At 43.7% G+C, this 27,238-nt stretch overlaps 1 protein-coding gene across 1 annotated transcript in view; it reads left to right on the forward strand.

The window, feature by feature from the left end:
• Window positions 1-25,274, forward strand: part of FGF18 (fibroblast growth factor 18) — a 153,900-nt gene extending 128,626 nt beyond the window's left edge. The window contains exon 5 of the mRNA XM_084825559.1: window positions 24,598-25,274. Coding sequence (XP_084681685.1) covers window positions 24,598-24,864 — 267 coding nt within the window. The 3' untranslated portion in view covers window positions 24,865-25,274. The remainder of the gene's footprint in view (window positions 1-24,597) is intronic.
• The last annotated feature ends 1,964 nt before the right edge of the window (window positions 25,275-27,238 follow it).

The raw sequence follows: 27,238 nt of genomic DNA on the forward strand, positions 1-27,238 counted from the left end.
CTGCAATCAAGTTTCCTGTGCGGAAAGTAATGTCGGTGTGCAACGAATCGATAACATATGAGCTATTCTTCATGGTTTTTGTGTAGTGTGTAGGTTTAAGCAAAAGCTGTATAACCCAAGAATTATGGTGTGCCCTCAAGAAGGACTGTCATGACCCAACTCTGTCACATACATGTTTTTAATGTTGATTTTTTAAAAAATACTTTTAAAGTGGCGGCTTCCTTGAGCCTTCAGGATGCAGTGGGCTATAAATCTCAATCAAGCATTACTTAACGCAGCATTTTCTTTTCAACTAACGCCCAACCTCGCATAAAATGTGATATTTTCTAGTAAGTTGAAGTTCTATACAAGACAACTGTCTTCACGTTCTTTGCAGCAGAAAATGGAAATCAGTGGTCCAAGCTGATGGGCTTGGATACCCCTTAACTTGATTGGGCCATAATTCTGTGGTAGAATACATGCATTGTGTGTTGGAAGTGGTATCCCTGGTATTTTCAGTTAAAAGGGTCTCAGGTAGCAAGGTTGGGAAAGGGGCTCTTCCGTAGACCTAGGAGAGCTGCTGCCAGCTGGAGTGGACAGGACCAATGCCTTCACAGATGGACAGATGGACCGGTGGTCTGTCTCAGTGGGAAGGATCCAACAGCATCCATGGCCCTGTTTCCATGACAATGGAAGGAGAACGGAGGAGTGGCTCACCTGCATTTTTGTAGGAGCCAGTCCGGGCAGGGCTCCACAAGGGTGTACATCACACCATTCTAAGTGGCTTCACATAACTTACTTCTGGGTAGGGTGTGGGTGTTGGAGTGAACGACATCTGAGTGGCAGGGGCTGCTCAACCAAGAAGAGAGGCTCCTGCCCTCCCCTCCAGGCTCCATAATGAAGGTGCAAAGTAGCTACTTCCACTTGTGTGCATTTGTAAGACAAGCCTCCCAATGAGCCCAAAGCCTCATTCAACACAATGGGTGTTACTTCTGAGTAGACGCACATATGCTTGTGATAGGAAAGCGGGGGGGGGAGAACACAGGAATGGGAAACCAGCCCCCTCTCTCAGCAAACCAGTACTTTGTAGGATCTCTATAATGAAGCTGTGAATTAGTTACTTCTTAAGGCAATAAAGCAAACAATGGAGAATCGGAACCTCGAGACCACCCTTAACTGCACTTAGGGAACTGGGCTTTAAACTGTGACATTTCAATTGAGGGGGATCTCTGTTAGTACTGATGTGGACAGTCAGAGGGCGAACCTCATTCAGCACAACGGGAGTTGCTTCTGAGGAGACACTAATTGGTTTGTGCAGGGACAAGAAACACATAGGAAACACCCCTTGATGGGGCCACCGTGAAAGGCACACCCCTGGGCAGGGCCAGCATACCCGAGGTCAGTGCAGGGGTTGGGGCACACAGCGACTATACTGGGGAGAACCCGACTTGAGGAAAAGCATCGGACTTCAAGCAGTCTCAGGAAATCCGGTTTCCCCCCGATAAGCTCGGGGAGGGGGGCTGCTGGATGGCCATGATGTCTTGCATCCCCAATGACCTCAACACACAGCCAGTTTCAGAGTAAATCGCTGGTGGAAACACCGCCAGTGTGTTAGTGCACTAGCATAAACCAGTGCTAGCACAACATTAATAGCGCTTGTTAGCATGACAGCTTTCCCGGGATACCTGTTGTACTGGCAAGTGCTTGCTGTTGATGCTGTGCAAGCAGTGGCTTACGCTAGTGCAATGTCAATAGCATCACCACATGGATGCTCTTGGATCCTTCCCAGTGAGTTAGGCCACTGCTCCGTCTACCCATCTGATCTGTGTAGACATTGGTCCTGTCCACTCCAGCTGGCAGCAGGTCTAAGGAAGAGCCCCCTTTCTCAACCTTGCTACTAGAGGCTGCTTTTGGTTTCAGTTACAATGCTGGTAACCCTGTGATAGGCTCTGTCCAGCAAGTTTGGGAAGGGGAAGCGCCGTGTCGACACCATTCTGGAAAATGTGTTATTAAATAATCCCAATTGTCCTCATTTAGTAACATCCGAGTCAAGCGAGGAGCAAACCAGGAAGCAAGCAAGCCCATCTAACACAGCTTCAGTGGCTGGCCAGTTCATTAAAGCAGGCCTCAGGGCCAACCGCACCAACAACCCAGGATCCCAGTTGTCCCTAGTCCTCATTTCCTGAGGTGCCAGGGGCCCTTACCAGAAATTGTAGAGCACCAGAGTGCTAGGCCCCAAGGCAGAGCATGGCCCAGGGGAGGCCAGGGCTTGGTACAGATATCAGAACCTGCACCAGTTTACCATCAAGTTTGGCTCTGGTAGTGGTTGGAGCAGTTTGTCTGCCTTGGAGCTGTCCGTGGTCCTGCAGTTTTTGTCTTGTTAAACCTTTTCCTAATACCAGATTTCTCATTATACCTTTCTCTCTCCAGCTGTCCTTCACAGGCTCCCTTGCAGTTGTCTAGCTGTGAGCCTCTGCTGCCTGTTACCAACTGCCTGTTCCATATGGCTCCAGTTTATCCCTAGAAAACTTTGTACTACACCTATAGGCATCATACAGCCAAGACGGGACATTAGGAATGTATTTATTTTAAAACATTTATACCCCACCTTATCTCTGAGGAGTTTTGCTTACAGCAAAATCAATAGTTTAACCATTAAAAAAAATCAACAGGAAACCTTCAATAGTTTTCTAGCAATTGCAGTCAGTATACTGTGACAATAATTATCCTTTCTTTGAGGCAAGCAGTTTGGGATCCAGGATAGGAATGTTGCTAAACTCTGAAGGCCTGAAAACTAGAGATCGAACTTTGGATATTTCTCAGTGGCTCATGTAGATTTTGTGGGCAATGGACCCTTATTGGGTGACGCTCCACATTTACTGAATTGAAGAAAATGCCCCAAATACTAGTGCTCCCAAAGGAGATTTGGAGAATCTCCAGTAATTTGGAGAAAATAAATATAGCTATTGTAGGAAGGTTTCCAATGAATTGACCATGTCATGGGTCTTATGGATGTTTCCTTCAGTTTTCTGCTTGTAGAACTTCTTTGTCTTGTTAACGTCATTCGCTCACCTATTTTAAAATATATTGCTAATGTATATGAAGGAAGGAAGTTTATATTATGCAGTGCACTGTTCCCATGCCAAATTAGTTCCCTAACTTTTACCATATCTGTTCAAGATTTCTTTAGAAGCCACAAGGACTTGAAACTCAAACCGTCCAGGAAATCACCTTAATATTTTCATTATTTCTTGAGATAACTTTGGAATTTTAAATGTTTTATTATTTCCACTCTTTCCTGCATCTTTCATGAGCACTCCCCTCCCTCCTGCACACTTTAAGGCCTGAAGCACATAAGTCACTCACTCCACATGGTCTGAACTTGAACTCACTATACAATGAAAACAGATGAAGCAAGGTTTTTCACTGAGAAACTTTAAGATTTTCGGGTGAGATAACTGCTTTCCAAGCCAATATATTTAAAGTTACCAGGGAGTTACTACAGTAATACCAGATGGTGAGGATCTCTGCAGTTTTGGAGGACCACAAACAAATTGTTGCTTGGTGCCAAAGACTATGTTGGCTACACTTTAACATCGACTCCTGCCAGAAGTGTTCTTCGAAGGGTAGTAAGGGGTTGGGATTGTTTACATTACAGCTTTAAAACTGAGGTTCTTTTGTAGGATGTGTGCATTAAAACAGAAAGCTGTGGAAACCCAAAGACCAATCATCTCTTGGGATGGAATGGCCATGATCCACTATATCTAATGTGCTTGTAGTCCACACACATCAAATTATATGATAGTGAAGGAATACATCTAGTCTTGCCCCCAAACAAAAGAGTGTTCAACATTTGCTGGCAGATACAGAGGAATCTAGCCATGTGGGTATATTTAAAGCACAAGAAAAGATGCCACCCTCCTCCTTCCACTCTCTGGTTGTCATCTCTGGTTTCTCGATCAAGGCTATAGAAAGGATATGTTTTCAGGAAAGAGCTGAATTGAAAATGAAAGGAGGGGTGTTATATACAAACAGATGGAAGGGGCTAAGAACCTAAGAAGAGCCCTGCTGGGTCATACCAAAGGCCTATTGAGTACAGCATTCTGTGTCCCACAGTGGTAGACAGATGCAGGTGGGAAGCCCATAACCAGGACATGAGTGCAATAGCGCCCTCTTGCATATGTTCCCCAGCAACAGATATTGAGAGGCATCCCGCCTCTGATACTGGAGGTAATAACTGGTAGCCACTGATAGTGGCACCCTCCATGAATTAGTCTAATCTCCTTTTAAAGACATTCAAGTTGTGGCCATTACCACATCTTGTGATAGAGAATTCTATAGCTTAAGTAGGTGCTGTGTGAAGAAGTAGTTCATTTCATCAGTCCTGAATCTCCCACGATTTAGTTTCATTGGATGACCCCAGAATCTAGTATTATGAGAGTGGGAGAAAAATGTCTCCCTATCCACATTCTCCACACCACACATAATTTTATACACCCCTGTCACCCTTTTTCTAAGCTAAAAAGTCCTTTGCTCACAGAGGGGTGGCTCCAGCCATTTGATCATTTGGGTTGCCCTTTTCTACACCTTCCCAAGTTCAACCATTTTTTTTTTGAAGTGCAGTGACCAGAACTGTACACCAGTATTTCTCTCTCACTGTGAAGGACAGCATGGAAAAAGTCACTGGAGTGATCCTTTTTAGATGTGGGTGGGATTTCACATTTGAATGCTCCCCTCACATTAAAAACAAACAAACAAAACACTGGAGGGCATATTTCCAACCTGTGACTCTCTACTACTCATTCAAATACATGGCTCGAAACATATATTTAGTCATTTCTGGTTACGAAGATACCACAACACTGAAAAGCAGATACATGCCCTCTCCATATACCCCAACTTTTAGAGTGTGGAGATACTTTTAGTGACACGATGGTAGGTCATTTTTTCAGATTCAAATACTAAACTTCCATCTTTGGAACAAGATGTGGTTGTAAATGTCAGATATGTTACTGGGTGAGTGAAGGCCTTGGAGAACAGGTGGGAAGGTCAGAGAGAATTCTTGGAGGTAAAAATCAGGAGGTTGATTCAGATACACACGATAATATGTAAGGCACATTGGTGAATTCATTGAGGAGTCCTATTTATTTTACATAATATAGGGCTGTGGATTTTTTTTAACTTACAAAGCATCTGCTCCAGGACACACAAGTATAATTCTTACGAAAGGTAAACACCTGTGCACTTAGCTTCAGTGCACTAAAGTAAATAGGAGCTGATGTGATATCTTTCCTGCCCCTTTATTTTGAGGGAGTTTTCTGCCTTTTAGCCATAGATATCTGTGGGAACTCCACAAAATGCCTCAGATAATCTTGCTTTCAGGAACCACCAGCATAAATTGGATGTATATTGGAATGTGCATCAGAATGCACATCCAAATGTGGATACTCTCTGGCTACTGCATCCCATTATTGTTTGAATGTGCACCCAAATGAGGATGCTGCCTTTCTACTCCATTGTTTTCAGTGGGAAGTATGTTTGGCTGTGAATCTGTATGCCCATTCCGTAGTAATTGGTCAACTATACTTCTCTTAATTTCAGGCAGGTGTGGCGGTGGTTGTGCTGAACCAGTCTCTGGCCTTGGTAGTGGACTGGATGACAGCCAATAAACTGAGGCTGAGGCTGCGCTGGTGGGTGGTTCCTCTGCCCAGATGGAGAAGTGCCACCAGCTCTGGATTGGGTCACACTTCCCCTGAAGGAGCAGATAGGCAGCTTGGGGGTACTCCTGGATCCATCATTGTCATTGGAGGCTCAGGTGGCCTCCATAGTGTGGAGTGCCTTCTACCTGCTTCAGCAGGTAGCCAAGCTACAACCCTATCTGGATGGGGATAGTCTAGCATCAGTGGTCTGTGTTCTGGAAACCTCTAGGTTACATTAGTGCAGTGCATTGTGTATTGAGCTGTTTTTGAAGATGGTTCAGAAACTGCAGCTAGTGCAGAATTCAGCAGCCAGGTTGCTGCCTGGGGCTAGGCAATGTGAATACATAAGCCCAGTCCTGGCTCTCCTGCACCGATTGCCAATTTGTTTCCGGGCCAAAGTCAAACTGCTAGTTTTAACCTATAAAGGCCTACATGGCACAGGACCTCAATATCTCAAAGACCACCTCCCCTTGTTTGAAACTACTGAGTCCCTGAGTTTGGCTTCAAAGGCCCTTCTCCGCATGACTCCCACCCCCGTGAGAAGCTCGGGGTGTGTCAGTTCAGGAACAGGCTTTTTCTGTGATAGCTTCGTGTTTATGGAACACTCTCCCCAAGGAAGTTCATCTGGAGCTGACCCTGCCATCTTTTCAGTGCCAGGCAAAGATGTACTTATTTTCCCAGGCATCTGGACTTTAGTTATGGCCCCGTTGTTGTTGGCTGCTTTGTTATGTTCATTCTAAGCTGTGGGCAGGGGGAGATTTTGTGTATTTGTGGATGAACACCTTTCATACTGCATTGTTTTTAGATTATGTTTTTATGGCATCTGCTTTTCTTTGTATTATTGTGATGATTATGGTTTATATTAATTTTGGGGTTTGGGGAAGTAAATTGGATAGGCTAGAAGATAAGGAAGGTTTGGGGTAATTGTCAATACTGCTGGAACTACAATATCCAGATAAGAAATTGAACTTGTCAGTTTACTGCAGCATCCCTAAAAGAAACATTGTAGTAGTCTGTAATAATTTGACCAAATGGATTATGAAGGGAGTAAAATATCGGATTTGATGTACATTCCATTGCTGTCATAAAAAAAAAAATATGTGAATTGTTTCCTCAGTGACTGTCAAAAGTAAGTGGAGGAATCTGGTCTTTTTATCTGTTCATTTTGTCTGTTCATGGAGCTGCATTTCAATCACATATTTCATAAATGGAAGCTATTAATGTATATAAACACTGACCTTTCTGTTGTGGTTGAATTCCAGTTTGGTTACACTGCCAGGTAGATAATTTTTAAAATGTTAGAAAATGTCAACCTGACATCCAGTGGAACAAAAATGTAAATATTTAAGATTTCTGCTAAGCTGTTTTATATTATCTTCAGTTCGTGCTGTCTTCAAAGTTCTTCAGATTTTGCCGATAGATACTGGTAGGCTTTCTGAGGGTAGGAATTTAGCTACCTCAGCCAAACCATGGCAGAATTCTCTTCCTATTCCCACATCTCACATTTCTCATCTGAGATTCATCTTCAGTTAAAAGTACTTTCAATTGTCTCAAGGAGAACACTTTACAAACATTGCCCTGGGTGGATGGAACAATAAAAAGACCAGAGTACAAGGGAGACTTTTTGTATAGATATACTTAGAAAAGCTAATAATGTATGTGAGGTTTAAATGACAAATGACAAATCAGTCTAAGTCTGGTTCATGTCAGTTTCTTATGTATGCAGTCATAAGTCGATTCTGTCCACTTACCACATCAGCCTTTGCATTTTAAAAAAATAACCATGAAAATTTGCTTTTATTTTACTATGAAATTTCTTCTAACATATGGATTTTGTACACAATTTCCCACAACGTGCACATATTTAATGCAACTTTCCCTAACATATATATATATATATTTGTTCATAACCTTTGAGCTCAGAACTGCATTGTAGATTTCAGAGACAAGTGCAACTGGAAGGATCACTGTGCTTTGCATTTTAGTCAGGGAAGTGCAAATTAGGTTGATTTCCTTAAAAATGCAACCCAAATGAAATTCTCCCCCATTCCTTGGTTTTAAAAAACCTGAGGCCTGAGGTGTGTGATTTCAACAAAGATTCACCACAGCACTCAGCTGTTTGGGAGGAGGAAAGGGGAAGAGAACAGGAGCTGGAGAGTGTAACTAAGGAAGATTTGGTATGGTAAACAAGAAAGCATTGTTGTACTTCTGATCTGGGACCTTTAAGAGACCGCACTGCCTTTGCTCTCATCTGTGCCCCTTTTCCGTTTCCATTTTCATTGGCAGAACTAAAATGGCTACAGATTCGGAATGGCAATATTCCATGTTAGCACAAATTTGCACCAAGCTTTGTTAGGCTTCTGACGGATGCTTTCTAGCCTGACTTGAATAATCATTTAGGAGCAGCATAGGTACTCTTTCCCTGATTCCAGGCTCCTATTCAGTATGCTATTAAAATGTTCTCCAGTCCTAGGGGAAGGGCACATTGGGTTGGATTTAGACTAAGTTAGTTGAACTTAGTTCCCACTGAAACCAATGGGATTCAAGATAAATTCATGAATAAACTTGTCCCATTGATTTCAATGGGACTTAAGTGCAACTAACTTAGGTTGGATCAAACCCATTATCCTTTATTTAGCTGTAAAGATGTTTAAATTTAGCAGTAGATATTGTACTGGACCCCTTCATGGATCACTGCCTTGTTGTGGCAAAGTGGCTTGCGTAACTCAGTGAAGCCATAAGCCATGCCGTGCAGGGCCACTCAAGATGGACAGGTCATGGTGGAAAGTTCTACAAAATGTGGTCCACTGGAGAAGGAAATGGCAACCCACTCCAGTATTCCTGCTAAGAAAACCCCATGGAAAGTATCACAAGGCTAAAAGAGATGACATCAGAAGATGAGCCCCTCAGGTCGGAAGGTGTCCAATATACTACTGGGGAAGAGCAGAGGGAATTTCCAAGTAGCGCCAGAAAGAGTGAAGCGGCTGGGCCAAAGCTGAAAGGACACTCAGCTGTGGATGTGTCTGGTGGTGAAAAGAAAATCCGATGCTGTAAAGAACAATATTGTTTAGGAACCTGGAATGTAAGATCAATGAATCAAGGTAAGCTGGAGGTGGTCAAACATGAGATGGCGAGACTGAACATTGACATCTTGGGAATCAGCGAACTAAAATGGACAAGCATGGGCGAATTTAATTCAGGTGACCATCATATCTACTACTTTGGGCAAGAATCCCTTAGAAGAAATGGAGTAACACTCATAGTCAATAAAAGGGTGGGAAAAGCAGTACTGGGGTACAATCTCAAAAACGACAGAATGATCTCAGTACGAATCCAAGGCAAACCATTCAACAACACAGTAATTCAAGTCTAGGCCCCAACCACTGATGCCGAAGAAGCTGAGGTTGATCGGTTCTATGAAGACCTACAACACCTTCTAGAACTAACACCAAAAAAAGATGTCCTCCTCTTCATAGGGGATTGGAAAGCTAAAGTAGGAAGTCAAGAAATCACCGGGATAACAGGCAAGCATGGCCTTGGTATACAAAATGAAGCAGGACAAAGGCTAATAGAGTTTTGCCAAGAGAACACGTTGATCATAGCAAACACGTTTTTCCAACAGCACAAGAGACGACTCTACACATGGACATCACCAGATGGTCAATATCGAAATCAGATGGATTATGTCCTTTGCAGCCAAAGATGGAGAAGCTCTATACAGTCAGTAAAAACAAGTCCTGGAGCTGACTGTGGCTCAGATCATGAGGTGCTTCTTGCAAAACTTCGGCTTAAATTGAAGAACGTAGGGAAAACCACTAAACCATTCAGGTATGACCTAAATCATATCCCTTATGAATATACAATGGAGGTGACGAATAGATTTAAGGGATTAGACCTGATAGACAGAGTGCCTGAGGAACTACGGACAGAGGTCCGTAACATTGTTCAGGAGGCAGCAACTAAATCCATCCCAAAGCAAAAGAAACGCCAGAAAGCAAAGTGGCTGTCTGATGAGGCTTTACAAGTAGCTGAGGAAAGAAGGGAAGCGAAAAGCAAGGGAGAAAGGGGGAGATATATCCAACTGAATGCAGAGTTCCAGAGAATAGCAAGGAGAGACAAGAAGGCCTTCTTAAGTGAACAATGCAAAGAAATCGAGGAAAACAATAGAATGGGAAAGACTAGAGGTCTTTTCAAGAAAATCGGAGATCTCAAGGGAACATTTTGTGCAAAGACGGGCATGATAAGGACAAAGAAGGCAGGGACCTAACAGAAGCAGATGAGATTAAGAAGAGGTGGAAAGAATACACAGAAGAACTATACAGGAAAGATCTGAATGTCCCTGATAGCCATGATAGTGCGGTCACTGAACTTGAGCCGGACAGTAGGGATGTACGAAAGTCACTTACCTGTTAACGAAATGTGATTTGAGGTGGGGGGGAGGCGCTCCATCCCTCCCCCCAAAATTCTGGCCGGGGGGGAGGTGCTCTGTCCCTCCCCTCCCGAATCCTGGCCGGCCGGGTCCGCAAATGGTGGCGGCCGTAGCCGCCGCCGTTTGCGTCCCTGCAGTCAGCCGTGATAGGCTATGTAAATGTTTACATAGCCTATCACGGCTGAGTAAAAAACAACAACAAAAAAACACGCGTATGCAAATGGTGGCGCCCATGTGCCCCACCAATTGTATTCCTTATTTTGGCACGTCTAGTCTACATAAACATTTACGTAGACTACGGTAAAAATAAGGGGAATACAAATAGTGTAGACGCTACGCTATTTGTGTTCCCCTTATTTTCGCCGTAGTCTACGTAAATGTTTACGTAGACTAGACGTGCCAAAATAAGGAATGCAAATGCATTTGCATACGCGCGTGTTCGTTTTTTTTTTTACTCAGCCGTGATAGGCTATGTAAACATTTATGTAGCCTATCATGGTATTTTTTAAAAATCTAGCCGTGATAGGCTACGTAAATCTTTACGTAGCCTATCATGTTTTTTTTTTTTACTGGAAATGGTGGTGGTGGCGGCCGATCGGAAGAATGGCCGCCGCCGCCGCCGAACCGCCGCCAAACCGCCGCTGCAGTCGCCGCCACCAGGAAGATTCGCCCAAGGTAAGTCCCGTCCCGGGGGGGGGGGTGGCAAACCGTTTCGCCACCGATTTCGGGGGGCAAAATGCGCTGGCATTCGGCCTCCCCGAGATTCATGGTGAAATTCTCTGACATCCCTACATCCTAGAGAGTGAAGTCAAGTGGGCCTTGGGAAGCATTCCTAACAACAAAGCTAGTGGAGATTACAGTATTCCAGCTGAACTACGTAAAATCCTAAAAGATGATGCTGTTAAAGTGCTGCACTCAATATGCCAACAAATTTGGAACACTCAACAGTGGCCACAAGACTGGAAAAGTTCAGTTTACATTCCAGTTCCAAAGAAGGGCAATGCCAAAGAGCGTTCAAACTACTGTACAATTGCGCTCATTTCACATGCCAGCAAGGTTATTCTCAAAATCCTACAAGCTTGGCTTCAGCAGCATGTGAACCGAGAACTACAAGCTGGGTTTCGAAGAGGCAGAGGAACTAGAGATCAAATCGCCAACATTCGCTGGATCTTGGAGAAAGCAAGAGAATTCCAGAAAAACGTCTATTTCTGCTTCATTGACTACGCTAAAGCCTTTGATTGTGTGGATCACAACAAACTGTGGCCAATTCTGAAAGAGATGGGAGTACCAGACCACCTTACCTGTCTCCTGAGAAACCTGTGTGAGGGTCAAGAAGCAACAGTAAGAACCGGACATGGAACAACCGATTGGTTCAAAACTGGGAAAGGAGTACGACAAGGCTGTATATTGTCGCCCTGCTTATTTAACTTATATGCAGAGTACATCATGAGAAACACCGGGTTGGATGAATCACAGGTCGGAATTAAGATTGCCGGGAGAATTATCAACACCCTCAGATATGCAGACGATACCACCCTAATGGCAGAAAGCGAAGAGGATCTAAAGAGCCTCTTGTTGAGGGTGAAAGTGGAGAGTGCAAAAGCTGGTTTGAAACTCAACATTAAAAAAACGAAGATCATGGCATCTGGCCCCATCACTTCCTGGCATATAGAAGGGGAAGAAATGGAAGCAGTGACAGATTTTACTTTCTTGGGCTCCAAGACCACCGCAGACGGTGACTGTAGCCATGAAATTAAAAGACGCTTGCTCCTTGGGAGGAAAGCTATGGCAAACCTAGACAGCATAGTAAGAAGCAGAGACATCACCTTGCCGACAAAGGTCCATCTAATCAAAGCTATGGTTTTCCCAGTAGCAACGTATAGCTGTGAGAGCTGGACTATAAGGAAGGCTGAGCGCCGAAGAATTGATGCTTTTGAACTGTGGTGCTGGAGAAGACTCTTACGAGTCCCCTGGACTACAAGGAGGTCAAATCAGTCCATCCTAAAGGAAATCAACCCTGACTGCTCATTGGAAGGACAGATACTGAAGCTGAAGCTCAAATATTTTGGCCACTTAATGTGAAGAGAAAAGTCACTGGAAAAGACCCTGGTGCTGGGAAAGATTGAAGGCAAATGGAGAAGGGGACGGCAAAGGATGAGATGGCTAGATAGCATCATAACAGTTTCACATCAACAGCTGCAGCAGGTTGAACAGGCAGGCCCACAGGTCACCTGGCAAGCCTTCCACGCTACAGTGAGATGGACTGTATTTCTGTGTCAATTATAATTCTTTCTAAATGTACGTCTGGGTATATAAATCGGCATATACAAATGTTAAGCAAAGCACTGTCCTTTTGGGGGGTGCGTAGAGAAAAGTCACTGGAAAAGACCCTGATGCTGGGAAAGATTGAAGGCCAAAGGAGAAGGGGAGAGGATGAGATGGCTAGATAGCATCGCCGATACAATGAATATGAGCTTGAGCACATTCCGGGAGAGAGCGGAGGACAGGAAGGCCTGGCATGCTATGGTCCGTGGGGTCACGAAGAGTCGGACACGACTTAATGACTGAACAACAACAACATCAAATTGTACTGGAATCATGAGAGTGTTTTGTCCCAAATAATTGCTTTGTTTATCCCCATTAAATTCTAATTGCACTACTACTGCTGCTTTCAAGACAACTAATACACAGGCTTTCTTCATTTATCCTTTGGGAACTTCTGTAGTATCCTTTGGCATTGTCATCTTAAGAAATAACCTATGTAAAGTGAAGCAAATAAGAGAAGGCATCGAGGGATTAACTCTCCATCAATAGAAAAATGGACTGTATCAACCCAGTTTTGGGATCAAAGGTACCCCCTCCCAAACCTTACAAATAAAATACTTGGTGGAAAATATTAAACATGACACCATTTGCAAGTAAAAAACAGAAATCATGCCTTTATTGAGAACTTTCCTTTTCCAGTAAAACAATACACTTGCATATAAGTAATTGTGTTCAACCATACCTGACAATGTAAAATACAGACGCCTACACAAATGGTGTGTGGGGATCTAACTGACCCCACAGTTTTTAAATCTTAAAACTAAATATTGTGTCATTAGCATATAACATTGTTGCATCAGTAGAACAGTGAAATTATCATGAGTTGTGAACAACCACAAATTTTACAAACGTACGGCACTCTACTCAAGCAGCCTATGCACAATCAACACATTTCACAACTGCATAAGAAGGACAGATGGTTATATGAAGCACATTCCATTGCATCCACCACAGAGATGATACCTGCCCCTTTTCCTGTGGAGTGGCAGGCCCTATCAGTTCTGAAGTTGCCTTTCTCAATGTCCCAGGCAAGTTGGCTGTTTTTTCTAGACTCAGCCCAGAGTTCAATCAATTCCAGGCCCAGGCCTACTCAGAAGAGATGTCTTTTGGGTTGTGTTTCCCATCGTGGCTTGTTCAGCTTCCAAACACTATCACTTTTGACTAGATTTAAGAGGGTGGTGGTCCTGAAACACCACATGGCAATTCACACCTCATCATGGCCGAGAAATACCTGGAGCACAGAGAAGGGTGCGTTTGACCCTACCTGTTGACAGAGGGTTCAAGTAGCAGATCTATTACACTTTGCTTCCAAGGAGCTCCAAACAGTCGATTTTTTCATTAATATTTCCACTGAATCTTACTTAAGATGAAACAGTGACATTTCAGCACACTGGGCCATAAGGATCATATTTGTAAGTGCAAGGGGAACTTACACTTTTATCTGCACTTACCTTAGACTTACCAATAGTCATTTCCTTCCTGTAGCTAATGACTCTGCGTGTATGTGTGCGGGTGTGCACGCGGGTGTGTGTGCATGATTTTTGTTGGGACCACACCAATGGGGGAATGGGTTAACTCCCTCCTTATGCCCCACAGTCCTGATTCCCTCGCACCCACCCCCACTGCTCTTATTTTGATAGTAGAAAATCCAGACATGTTAAATACATTTAAGCATTTAATGAACATTTGACACTTAAGTGTGCTGAACAAACATATAAAGCTGCCTTATACTAATTGGTCCATCTAGCCCAGTATTGTCTACTCTGACTGGTAGTGGCTCTCCATGAACATAAGAAGAGCCCTGCTGGATATCTCAGGGCTGGCAGACTTGTGACCCTCCGGATGTTTTGGCTTTAAACTCCCATCATCATTCACTGTTGGCTGTGCTAACTAGGGCTGATGGAAGTTGAAGGCCAAAACATCTGGAGGGTCACAAGTGTGCCCACCCCTGGCCTGTCTAGTCCAGCATCCTGTTTCCCACAGTGGCCAATCAGATGCCTCTGGGAAGCCCACAAGCAGGACATGAAGGCAATCACCCTCTCCTGTTGTTGTTCTATAGCAACTGGTATTCTACCTCTGAGCCCGGAAGCAGTACATAGCTGTCATGACTAGTCATCGCCTGTGACAGCATTATCCCTTGCTAAAGCGGTCTACGTTGGTGACCATCACCACATCTTGTGGAACTGAATTCCATAGTTTAGCAACACATGGTTTGAGTCAAGAGGTGGTTTCACATGCTTTACCATGGAGCTATGGTCCCCTCCTCTTCCCCATTCCTGTTAGCAAATGTGGAGTTGTTATGTGTTGTGTTAAGTTGTAGACAAAAAGGTTACCTAGATGGAAATTGTGCCCCAATGAAGATGTGCCAGTGTACAATAAATCTCCATAATAATACATATTCTGGGATTCCCTAGGAACCCATTCAGCTGTTGCAATGCCCCTCCGACATCTTTGCTGAGCTCTTTGCCAAGACTCCTGAGTATGTTTCTCAGAGGATTCTTCAGGTTCAGAGGCCAGAATGCTGGAGGAAGAATGCATGTAATGAGTAACTTGGCATTCATTTACTGCTCAGGATGGCCTGGCCCACAGTGCTGTGAAGCAGCTGAAAATGCATAGACCACGGGGAATCTCCATGGTCATATTTTCAGGATTTCTTGGCATGGAGTCAGACAGCTGAGAACAGAAGATTCTTATGACAATTTGATGCAATGGGTCCATTATGCAAAAGATGTAGCTCCAGCTCAACAATTTTCCTTGACACCCACTGCAATCAGCCAAGATTTTCAATAGATTTATGAGTTGTTATTACTCTGATACTGTGGTAAGATTTTTTCCTTTCTTTTTCTCTTTCCTTCCTTTTCGCTGAAACATCGGATTTGGCACACTCAAAATGCTGTTTGGTGCCAGGGTAGTATACAAGAGAATTTTAGGTTGAAGAAACACATTGGGTTGGATCCAAGGGTGCCCTTCCACACCCGGAAGGTAGCTTCTGCTCAAGGAAAGGCTGTTTTTTACATCTCACACTAGAGCGCTCTGCGGGAAAAGTGAAACTAGATCCAAAACTTCTTGACAATAGGACAGACTGCCTTGAGAGGTGGTGGGCTCTCTTTTGCTGGAGATATTGAAGAAGAGGCTGGATGGCCATCTCTCAAGATTCCTGGATTGAGCAGGGAGTTGGACTAGATGACCTCCATGGTCCCTTCTGAAATTCCATGAGCCAAACTACATGTTGTGCTAAGTGGTGTCAGTAGAGGGTTTTTATCTTGTTTTGTTAGCCCCCACCCCCCCAGAGGGGAACTGAATTTTGGGAAATGATGGTGCGGGGAGGTTTAATCTTCTGCTCCAGCGCAGTGGTCCTGACCTGAATTGGGGATGTGTATGTTTACACTACAGCAAAAGTGAATCCTCAGCTATATGGTATGCAATTAGTGTAAGAATTTACACTAATTTATGGCTTTATGGGCAGTATCCAATGTTAATGCCAGAGGAAGCTAGTGGATTCTGCAGCAATTGGAAATGAGTGCAAATGTACCTTCCTGGAATGGTGTGCATTAGGGGAGCTTGCAGAAAGACACTCCACTGACCTGTCTTGTTCAGGAAATGAGCATGTCCACTCATCTCCAGGGTGGTGTCAGAAGTTCAAGTTCTTGTTGCACTCACTGTGGGTCCTGCTGGTGCAACAGAAACAGCTGGAGTGCAACAGCAGTATTGGATACTGCCCCATGATTCCTCTTGCACAAGCAAAAGCACAAGAAGAGCTGTAGAAATTCCCTAATGCAGCACTGTGTAAATTAGCCTTTTCCAAGCTGGTGCCCTCCAGAGGTGTTGAATCACAACTCCCATCTATTCTACCCATCCCATGATTCTGCTGCCTCATTCTGCTGCACAGATAGTGTATGCCTAAGTCTTCCTATGTAGTATGGAAGCATGTTCAGATGACTGATGTAGGTAAGACGTACGTCTGTATTTCACACAACATAAGGAGACTTAAGCCCTGTTCAGGCATTTGGTGTGTGTACTAAGTAAGTACACAAAGACAAGGCACACTCTAGTGCTGCCCCTTCCTCGTGCATTGCCATTGTCCTGTAGTCAGGGAGGGTGATGATCTGAAGAGGAGAGCCTCCTGTATCTGTGGGGGCTCTCCACGTCATCTGGCATGCTGGACAATCAGCATTCTGGGTCGCAAAGAGAGCCCCCACAGGTAGAGGAGGCTCTCCTCTTCACAAAGCCAACAAAGGGCAACAAACAAGATGGCAGAGGGGGCAGGGCTAGTGCGCTCGCCCTTCTCAAGCATTTAATCAACACTGACTGGGAATGCCTGAATAGGGCTTTAGGCCTTACTCTATTTAGGGGGTACAGTAGACGGTACCATTTCAGGCTGTGGTGGTGGTGGGGATAACATTTTTTCTTACTGTTTGTCCATGCAAGAAACAAACACACACCTCAGTTTTTGTTAATAGTTGCAATGTCACAGAAGTGCATGATCTTTCTAACTCTGGTCTTATTTACTACCAAAAAAGGTGATTTTTCCACTGGAATTGGTAAACATTTTAAACATTACTTTGCCAAAGCGAAGTCCATCATTATTATGCCCATATTGCAGAGGGTGGAGCTATGGCAAAGAGAGTGTGGGCTATGCCACCCTGCAAAGTGAGTGGTAAGAGTAACATTCGACAACCCAGGAAATTTCAGAAATGGTAGACCTGTTCTCTGATGCTACTTAAGTATGTATGTACTTTGCCACCCCCACCCCCTAGTGAAAAATTCCTCTGGACACCCATGACTACAGTATTTTGTTGGATTGTCTCTTTCTAACCCACCCATTTCTGCCAGCCCAGGAAGCCAGCCCTTTTGAAAGGAAAAGCTGGTAATGATTCTTGTGATCTTTCTATGGATGTGTACATATCCAAAGTACAGACACCCATATAATTAAACTGTGTGCATTGGAAGCCTAGGTGAATGAACGCCTGAAAATACACTTGGGAGTAGTCCTTTAGACCAAGGGTGGGCAGAATTCAGGCTTGTGGGATCTCCGTGTCTTTTATTAGAACCCTGAAGTCCACACATGGAGCCTAGTACAAACTAGTGGCTCACAAGGAATGGAGCTCAGGAATATGTTCAGCTCAGGAATATGTTCAACCATGCAACTAAACTCACAATCCTTTCACACAAAATCCACTCCTGGTTTCCCCCTAAGCTTTCTAAATTAAACCAGCTGAAAGTCAAAAATGAAAAAAGCGTTCTCATTGTTGCTGTTGTGAAACAAGCGGAAGTGAAAAACCTTTGCCAATACACTGCAAATCACCCAGAGATCTACCAGTAGATCCAGATCTACCTTCCACCCTTATGTGCTTTAAGCAATCGAAGCCATACCATAAGGCAGCCTCCCCCAATCTGGCTCCCTCCAGATGTGTTGGACTACAACTCCCATCATGCCCATTCTGTCTGTGGGTGATGAGATTTGTAGTTCAACACATCTGAAGGGCACCAGGTTGGAGACGGCTGCCATATGGATTAAATCAAGAACTTAATGGTTATTTCTAGGCATCTCGGCACTCCTGAATATTGAAATTCAAAAAGCCTCCACACTGTATGCTGAAGAGTAACCAGCAGGAGTTTGCTGTCATATTGAAAATGGATTTACTTAAGAGCATTGTCTGTCATTGAACTGCAAATGTTATTTCTGGCTGACTCAAGACTATTTGGATCCAGATGGATTATTTTTAAAAACAAGGTCTCCTTAGATCAGCCTTCCCCATCCTGGTACTCTCCAGATGTGTTGGACATTAATACCCATCAGCCTCAGTCAGCATGAGGCTGTCAGGAATGCTGGGAGTTCCAAAATGTCTGGAGGGCACCAGGTTGTCTTAGATGAACTTCTGTTTTTCTATTCAACAGTATATTCTAGAATACAGTGCAATATAGGTGTACAGTAAAATGGCTAAGGGTTAAGCTGTGAGGCAGGAAGTCCCCAGTTCAAAGTTAATTCATCCCAAGCTTGTAGGACAGGCCATCAGCCACTCAGCCCCTGCTCCCAAATTCACAGTATGGGGATAACGGCATTGGCCTACCTTACAGGACTTTTTACTGTCAATGTAAAATTACTGAAACGGTGTGTGTGTAGTGTCCCGAAGACTGGAAATGTTTTCCATAAATGATACCACAGGCACAGGTCCTGAGCATTCATGCAACTGTTTAGGTCATTTTAGGAGACCATATGGCGATCTGATTATTTTCTTAGAAGCTCTGGTCATCTTCCTTATCAATAAATGTGCTGCATGATCCAAACCATTCATGTTTGGTTGCTGCTGCTGCTGCTGATGGCAGGGGGTGGTGGGCGGGGATTTTGTTTGGTCTGAATTTTTAAGTGCATTGACTTAATTGGGCACTTTGTGGACTAATGTGTGGATTGGAACATGATTATCTGTCAGATTGGTCCCCTTTCTGAGTTTTCCAATGCAATTCTCAGCTCAAACACAGCATACAAAACTCTGTAGATATTAGGGAAAGTTGTGTAGAAAATGGTGAATTGTGGGAACTTGCATACAAAATGCATTTGGGGGGGGAACTACAAAAATCGATTTGAATGTGTGTGCTTTCAAAATTAATAATCACAGACTGGTGCAGAAACTGGATGGAACTGAGTTACAATCAAAAACATGTGAAACTGACATGGACTGGAAAGAGACTGTTTCACCCCACCCCCAAATTTGATACAAGAGTGTCTTTGGCCCTTCTTTTCCCATAAAAAAGAATGGATGTCTGGATGTTTACACGATTCTAATAAATTGGCGCAATTGTGCTGCTGTTTCATCTGCTGCAGGCTTGCTCAGATTGCAGTCCCATGCACGCTTACTTAGGAGTAACTCTTCTTGAACTCTGTAAGATTTACTTCTGAATAACTGGATTAGGCCCACGCTATCCATCTGACAGCACCGAAGCTCAAGAGAATTTCCCTCAAGCGGCAAACTATTAGCGCCTCAACGAAAGGCTTTGCTTGGAGAGAGCATTTGTGCACCCACAACAGACTGGCCCTTTGATTCTTTCGAACTGGAGAACCTGAAAGGTTTCAGCAGATTTGCCTAGTATCAGTTCAAGTTGTTCCTTCTTCACTACAGGAGAGACAATTAATCAAATGCTTTGCACAAACAATTCAGTAAGTGCTTCGGGGTCTTTTGAAAAGACACTTGTTCTGCTTCAACCCTCTATCAGCTCTATCAGTTTCATGTCGAACATGGCCCATTATGCATTAAAAGTATCCTTCATTACAATGATGTATCATAGTGTGAATTCTCTTTTTCTCCCCCCCCCCCCCAAAATGGTGCAAGCATACACGCCATTGCCTGGTAGCCATTACAAAACAAAACAAAACAGGAGTCTGTTCTCTGTTGCTATGAATTGAGCCTGTTCCACTGAAACTATATGGGAGGCATCAGAGGATGCGATCACACCTGCCCTCGTGTGGATTGGCAGTAAAGCCAGTGTTCAAATTACAAGGGGTGAGGGACAGAGAGGAGCTATTCCCATTGACTTTTGTGATGCCACACTTAGGGAGCAATCCTATGGCCGCTAGTCAGCAACTAGACGGCCATAGGATATGTGGGTTTCAGGGAACCAACCTCGGAACCCGTGCTCTGAGGTTGGTTCCTGGAGAACTGACCTCCCACCCCCCCATGCTGCCTCGCAGGCAGCATGGAATGGCCCCGCGCTCCGTGCTCAGAAGAGGAGTGCGGAACGGTGAAAATGGAGCATTCCAGGGTGTGTGCCAGGGCGAGGGAGGTGGAAATGCCAGTACGACATATCCAACGTGTCGTCTGGCAGCCGCTTTGGCTGTCTAGCTGCAAATGCAGGGCGGCTGAAGCTCAGAGGGGACGATCCCTTCTGTGCTTCTCCTGCCCTGCATTGGATAGGTGGTCGCCTCCGAGTTCAGAGGTAGCCGCCTATCCCCATAGGGTTGCACCCTTAGTTACTGTTTTTTAGAAGGCTATGTCTCTGTGTGTGTGTGTGTGTGTCTGTGAAACACACACACACAATTTGGCTAAAGTTGGGGGGCAGGGCAGAGGTGGAGCTTCTGGATGTCCTTAAGGACTCCTTAGCTTTTTCCTATAATTTGAGCTCTGGGTATAGTTCAGATTTCTGCCCACGGCAGGCTCAGTTAGGTGGCAAACAAATAACTGTCAGAGGCTGTGTTTTCTCATCTCATATTACTCCTGCTAGAAGCATCCAGCATGTTTCACAGCTGCTGAGTCACAGCTTTCTTTTCTCCCTGGCTCTCGCCTCCTGGGCAAGTGGCAACAAATTTGAGCAATCACCAAAGATGAGCAATGCCAGTCACCAAAGCACAAATGCTGCCTCTCAGTCACCTTAAGCAATGTCACCAAAGTTGTTAACTGCCTGTCTCAGGGCCAGACTAGATGTTCCCTTAATCTGTAGCATGAGTCTGAATCTCCCCTATTAAAACCACTACACCACGCTGATTATACAACATTGTATAGCCCTGCTCACATCAGGAAATAACCCTAACTGTCTCTACCCAATTTTGTGGCCGGGACAGCAGTGTGGAGAGAAGCGGCTTGTGCTTCTTTTACACCCTGGATCAGCAGGGCAAGGAGATGGTGTTAGGTCAGGATGGAGGAGAATTTTGTTCAGTTCACATTTTGATAAGAACTTAACAAATTCACACTTCCTGACTGAGTAGGTGAACTGGAACACAGTTAACCTTCGGTATTCACATTTCTCAGAACGTTAAGATGTACTTTTCTGAACAAACGAAACAAAAGCATACAAAAAATCATATAGCAGGGGAAAGTGCACACAAAAATGTGTATATTCATGTGTGAGTGTGTGGGAAAGTTACATAAAAAGGATTGTAGGAGAGCTTCGGCTATTGGGCAGTATAGAAATGAAATGAAATGAATGAATGAATAAATAAATAAATTGTATAAGGAAACACTGCTTGCAAAAAATACATATATTAGGCAAAATTGTGTACATATATACATTCTCCTGGGGGTGTGTGTGCGGGTGTGGGCACACGTGTGCATGTGTGTGTGTGTGTGTGTGTGTGTGTGTATCTCTATCTATCAGGAGAAAGGCACACGAAAATGCATACAAATTCTCATGCAGTTTTTTTTTTTTTAAGAGTTGCAAGCTCATGCAGAAATGGGGCAGTCTAACTGAGGACTGGAAAAGATAAGAAGCTGAGAGAAGCTGAAACTCACAGATTTCTCCATCCCTAGTATTAGGGTAGTCACAGCAGTTTGTAAGCTGTTTATAATGTATTTTGTCAGGCAACACTGTAAAGAAGTTAATAGAAGTAGGGTTTGATTAGTGAAGAACTTTCTCAAGGTCGAAATGCCTCTCCTAAGGCTTAGTTACTATCAGTCAGAGATCTAAGCTAAAATGTGCTGGTGTTTTTGCGCCCTGCCCCTTTTGCCTTCTGTCCCACTCACTACTGGAATGTGGCCCCTAAGAGCTTCTCTGAAATGGAATTCAGCCCTCAGGCTAAAAGAGATTCAACACCCCTGCTTTAAAATTAGCAAAAATCACAATCCTGAATGCTTATGATTCAAAACACTTTGGGCTTACAGGGACTTTCAATATGGCAGTGTGTAGCAGTATAGAACAGGTGCCCTACAGGAAAAGAAAGGATGAGAGCTTCTAGGATCAATAGCCAAATTTTGGACTATACTTCAAAAGAACTTGACAGTGCTGCCTGCACCCAATCTTCCCTGATCCCCCCCCCCATGCCAACCGTCATCCCAAGCTTTCCTGTTCACTGGGATGGTCTTTTCAAGGGATACAGCCAGGAAGGATGGGTGGGCAATTCTCCTTATGCGAGCATCCCTGTGCTTGCATTGGCATTGAATGCAACTCTAATGCTGCAATCCGATACCCTCTTTGCTGAGAGACCTAATTAACTTGATGGGACTTACTTCTGAGTAGACATGAATGGGATTGGCATGTAAGACGCTCTTGTGAGCATTCTGCCACTGCTCCTCCCATTCATCAACGATGCAGTAAAAACTTGTGGTGGTAAAGAAAATATGGTATAAAGTAACTTGAAGGCATGAATATCTGTATGAGAGTTCTTAAGGCAATGGATGGTAGAAAGAAGTTGTAAGCCAAAGACTGGAACTTTACAACAAATAAAGAACAACTTTTCTGTTTAACCTTCTTCTAATAACAGGAGCTATGGACATAATCCACGAACAAGCCTGATTTGCAGTACATTTAGTTTCCAGTCAAGGCATTCAATATGTATTCCAGACTAATAGTTGATTGAATTTGGATGCCTGACGTCTTTGTGCAGAGATCTGACATCATCGAGCAAAGGGCTGGATGTGCCTGATCTCGTCTGAGCTCGGAAGCTAAGCAGGGCCAGCCCTGGTTAGTACTTGTCAGGCTTCCTGCACTGAGCAGGGGGTTGGACGTGATGGTCTTGTAGGCCCCTTCCAGCCCTGTGAGTCTATGATTCCATGAACTCTGCAATTACATTTTTTATTTTTCTTTACAACCACTTTCCTCAGGTCTGGGACTCAAAGAGATACAATCATGACAGTAGTGGGTAGTGTTTTTCATAATTCTGAAAGTTGCTGGTTTGGCAGTAGCTGCAAAAGCTTGAGTGAGCTAAGCTTTTGGGGGAAAGGAGATGACAGATGACCTTGGCTCTCCAGGAGTCATCTCTATGACTCTCCTATATGTTTCCAGCAAGGTATCAATGGATCCCTTCCACAGAGAAGCTAAAGAATGTTCTTCTTCCTTCCAACTTTGCGGAGCCAAATCTGCAAATGTTGTCCATCTGTGCTGTTCAATGAAAGTCCTAAGCAATACGATCATTACTGAATCAAATAGGTGACCTGTCTTTGATATCTCCTTTCAGTGTACATGAATGCAGAAATTTGGTGGCTAACGTGATGTCCTAGACTTGGCTTTTAACTTTGTCTGGTTATGGTACTTTGACTTTTGATTATTGGTGGTGTTGCAGAATTACTTGCTCGTTGCCTCCAAATCCGGGGCAGTATCCAACAGGGCCGCTGCATTTACGCAATTGACGTAACACTAGGGTAAGCGACCTCTAGTGCAACACCCTTAGCATAAGCTGGCACAACAGGTTTCCCCAGAAAACCTGCCTTACTAGAGTACACTATTAGCGCTGTGCTAGAGGTCGCTTATGCTAGTGCTATGTCAGTTGCATAAGTCCAACAGCCCAGTTGGACAGGCCCCAGTTTTTTAACGCAAAGTGTACAGTGCTGTAAAAATAGCAAGAGACATCAAGCAACCTTTTATTTCAAGCTTAATGTCACGTATGATTGCAACCACTTCAGATCTGATGAAATATAAGTAAAGGAGAACATGGCCAATGGTGGAAGCAGATCTTTACAGGGCTAAAAATTTCTGGCTGCATCCAGCCATGGTTGGCAGCAGGGATGCAGTTACAGTCTCAAGCATGATGCGCTGGGTTGATTTTTAAACAGGGATCAGAAGGAGCCTTCCCATTTGATTTATGTGTAACATCCTTATATGCTAGGCTTCTAAAAAATAAACATTCTGTAGCCAGGCAATCAAAATTCTGTGCCAAGAAAAGCTGGTTCTGCAGCCTATATACATTTTTATTTACATGAATTCTCTATTTTGCATAATTTATTCTGCATTCCCCCCCCCCCCAGTTTGCATAATTTTGGTTTGCTAGTCATGGGTGGTCAAGACCAGAGAAGCTCAGCCCTGAGCCACTGAAAACCTTATTTGGCCATCTCTGGCCAGATTTCAGCAGGCATTCCCTGATAACTTCCAAGTATATCTTCATAGCCATAAGGGCTGGAAACTTGCTTTTTTAAAGAAATAAAAGCTTGCGAAGAAGCTGAATTCTGTACCCACTGCCAAACTTCGTACTTTTACTGCGCTCCTGCAAAATCATGGCATATATGTAGTCCTAGTGTAATAATAACGTAATAAATCATAATGATATAATAAAGTAAGAAATTTTTCTTGATTTATTATGTTACATAATGCTAGCATAATAAATCAAAAAATGGTCCCATTCTTCCTCTCTTCCAGAAGAAAGAACCAACAGGTCTTGCAATTGGTCTTCCAAAAATGTATCTTGGTCAAATGGCTTTGCAACTGATTTGCAATTTATTGATCTCATTTTTGTTTTGTTTGCAGCCGGATGGCACCAGCAAAGAGTGCGTCTTCATTGAGAAAGTTCTAGAGAACAACTACACAGCGCTTATGTCAGCAAAATATTCAGGCTGGTATGTCGGCTTCACCAAAAAAGGCAGGCCCCGGAAAGGGCCCAAGACACGGGAGAACCAGCAAGATGTTCATTTTATGAAAAGATACCCAAAGGGTCAAGTAGACTTACAGAAACCTTTCAAGTATACCACAGTGACCAAGAGGACTAGGAGAATACGGCCCACCAACCCTAGTTAAATGGCAATGACAGTGTCAGGCGAATAAACTGCGAGAGATAGACTGTACCAGAGAAATATTTTTACACTAAAAATAAGGGAGAAGCTCTATTTTTGTACATTTTTTAATTTTTTTTTTAAAGACTGGATTGAAAAAAAAAACCCACTGGGGAAGCTGTAAAAGATTTATTGTAACTTGAAGAAGAAGAAGAAGAAAACCGAATGGCTCTATTTAAATTGACTTTTTTTGTGCTGTGGATTGACATACAGGTGCTTATTTCTCTTTTGGAATGGACAACCTTTGGAATGGACAATTTTTTTCAAGCCAATCCCTAGAGGGGAAAAAGTTCATCTTAAAATAATAAGAATAATGATGATGATAATAATAATGATAATAATAATGATAATAATAATAAACCAAAACCAGAAACCAAAGAAAACCAAAGTTCTTTTCCCAAAGTCCCTGAAAACCCTCGGATAATTCTCTGGTGTTGCAGTGATCTGTTTTATTGTCCGCTGCAAGCTCGACCAAGACAAGCTGGTCCGCAGATCAGTCATTGAGCGTCCGTGGAGTGCTCAATACCTCAGTCCTTTGTAACCTTTCCGACGACATAAGGAATCACGGCTCTGTGATCCCTGCATTACGATGCTCACTTCTGGAGAATGCTGCTAATGACCTTCAAGTGACTGAATAAAATAACCTAATAACACCAATGATAAGGGAATATTTTAAAACCAGCTCTATTATATATATAAATATATATTATATATATAAGCTATTTATTTCACCTCTCTGTATATTGCAGTTCCATGAACCAAGTATTACTCCCTCAACCATTAAAAAGAAAATTATTTAAAACACATACATGTATTACTGCTGTTCACACATTTCCCTCTCCCCCAGCTTTTCACTGAACTACACTGAGACCCTAAAACTTGCTGTCTGGGGTTGAGCTCGATGAGAATTTAGATGTCCATACTAGAGTTTTGGAACACTATGATCAGACGTGCCAGGAGTTTAATTAATAACTCCCCCTCCTGGAATGCCGAATGAATTTTTCGTTCCGTAATATTGACGGCCTGCAAAATGTTCTGCCTCGTCTAAGTATAGGTGGAGTTTTAAAATGCGGCATGCAAAAGGATTTGTTGTGGTGGTGATGGTTGTTTTGCTCTCACACACATCTTGTTCTGCCTGGGCCACGCTGCCCTAGGTGCAACATGGTATTAAATGCTTGGTGGGGATGGTCGTGTTCACTCACATGATGTTCCCAATGTATCATCTCTCAGTGACAGCACCTGACCGAGGCCTGTTCTTGGTCAGCCAGAGGCTGCGTAATTCCTCTGCCTGAACTGGAATAGACCTGTGTTGGGAAGAACTGCCGCTAAGAACTGACGACATGGCTGGAGCTTTGCATCAACGGCTCTACCAAGCAACTGTGTTTAGGATTAATGTGCCAGTCATTTCAATCTTCTGCAACTGGCTGCTGGTTTTTCCACCCCAATTGGAAACACATTGATGTGGACGTAAGTACCAGTGGGGGTAAAAAAAAATCACTTGCCTCCAAGTGTAAATGTATTTAGGATTGAAGTGAGAGTCCAGCATAAGCATCTCTGTATAGTCCACATGTAAGCTATAAAGGGGAGTGCACTGGAACCGGTCCTGTACTGAGGACCTGGGCAAAGGGACAGCCAGACTAAGCGACAAAGTGGGGTGGGCTATTGTGCTTACCTTCCGAAGTTTATGTACTTTGTTAAAAATGCACTCTTAGTCAAAAGCCTTTTAAAATAAACTTTATTTTCCTTAAATAAGAAAAAATCAAGATATTTGTGATTGTTCGGAATGGCAAATACATATGGCTTTAGTGGTGTTCTTGACCAAGATGGAGAAATGGTTGTACTTTGGAAGCTCCTTCACTCTTGTCCAATGACTGGCTTCATGGATTGGTTTACTATCCCTCTTGCCGCATGCTTAAGGTGACTCGCAACTACCTTAGTGTTGCCCAGATTATGATGTAGCTTTATTCACTGTGATGCAGCAATGGCAATCTGAAAGTTAAAAGAAAAAGCTTTCTTTATGCAGACCAGCTAGAGTGCAAACACAAAAGCCAGCTTGGGGAGTGGGATGGGGGAAGTCTGCATCCAGCACTTGGTTCATGCAGGGTCAGAATCAAAAGGTAGGCATGGCTGGGCACCTGCCGAAGGCCCATACCCTATCAGGGTCCCACTGACAAGAGCCCCTGGAGTTGCTCCTCCTCTTCACCATGGCAACCTGCTTGTTCACCTGCCTCTCGCTCTGGCCCAGACAATGGTGGTGGTGAGGAGAAGGTGCAGTAGATGCCCCTGCCTACCTGCTCGTTGGCTCTCTGCCTGTCAGGCCAGCAAATAGTAGTGAAGAT

The sequence above is a fragment of the Heloderma suspectum genome, chromosome 1 (genome assembly GCF_057233095.1).
Source record: "Heloderma suspectum isolate Gila_16-S chromosome 1, 16-S_ref, whole genome shotgun sequence".
NCBI classification, from domain to species: Eukaryota; Metazoa; Chordata; class Lepidosauria; order Squamata; family Helodermatidae; genus Heloderma; species Heloderma suspectum.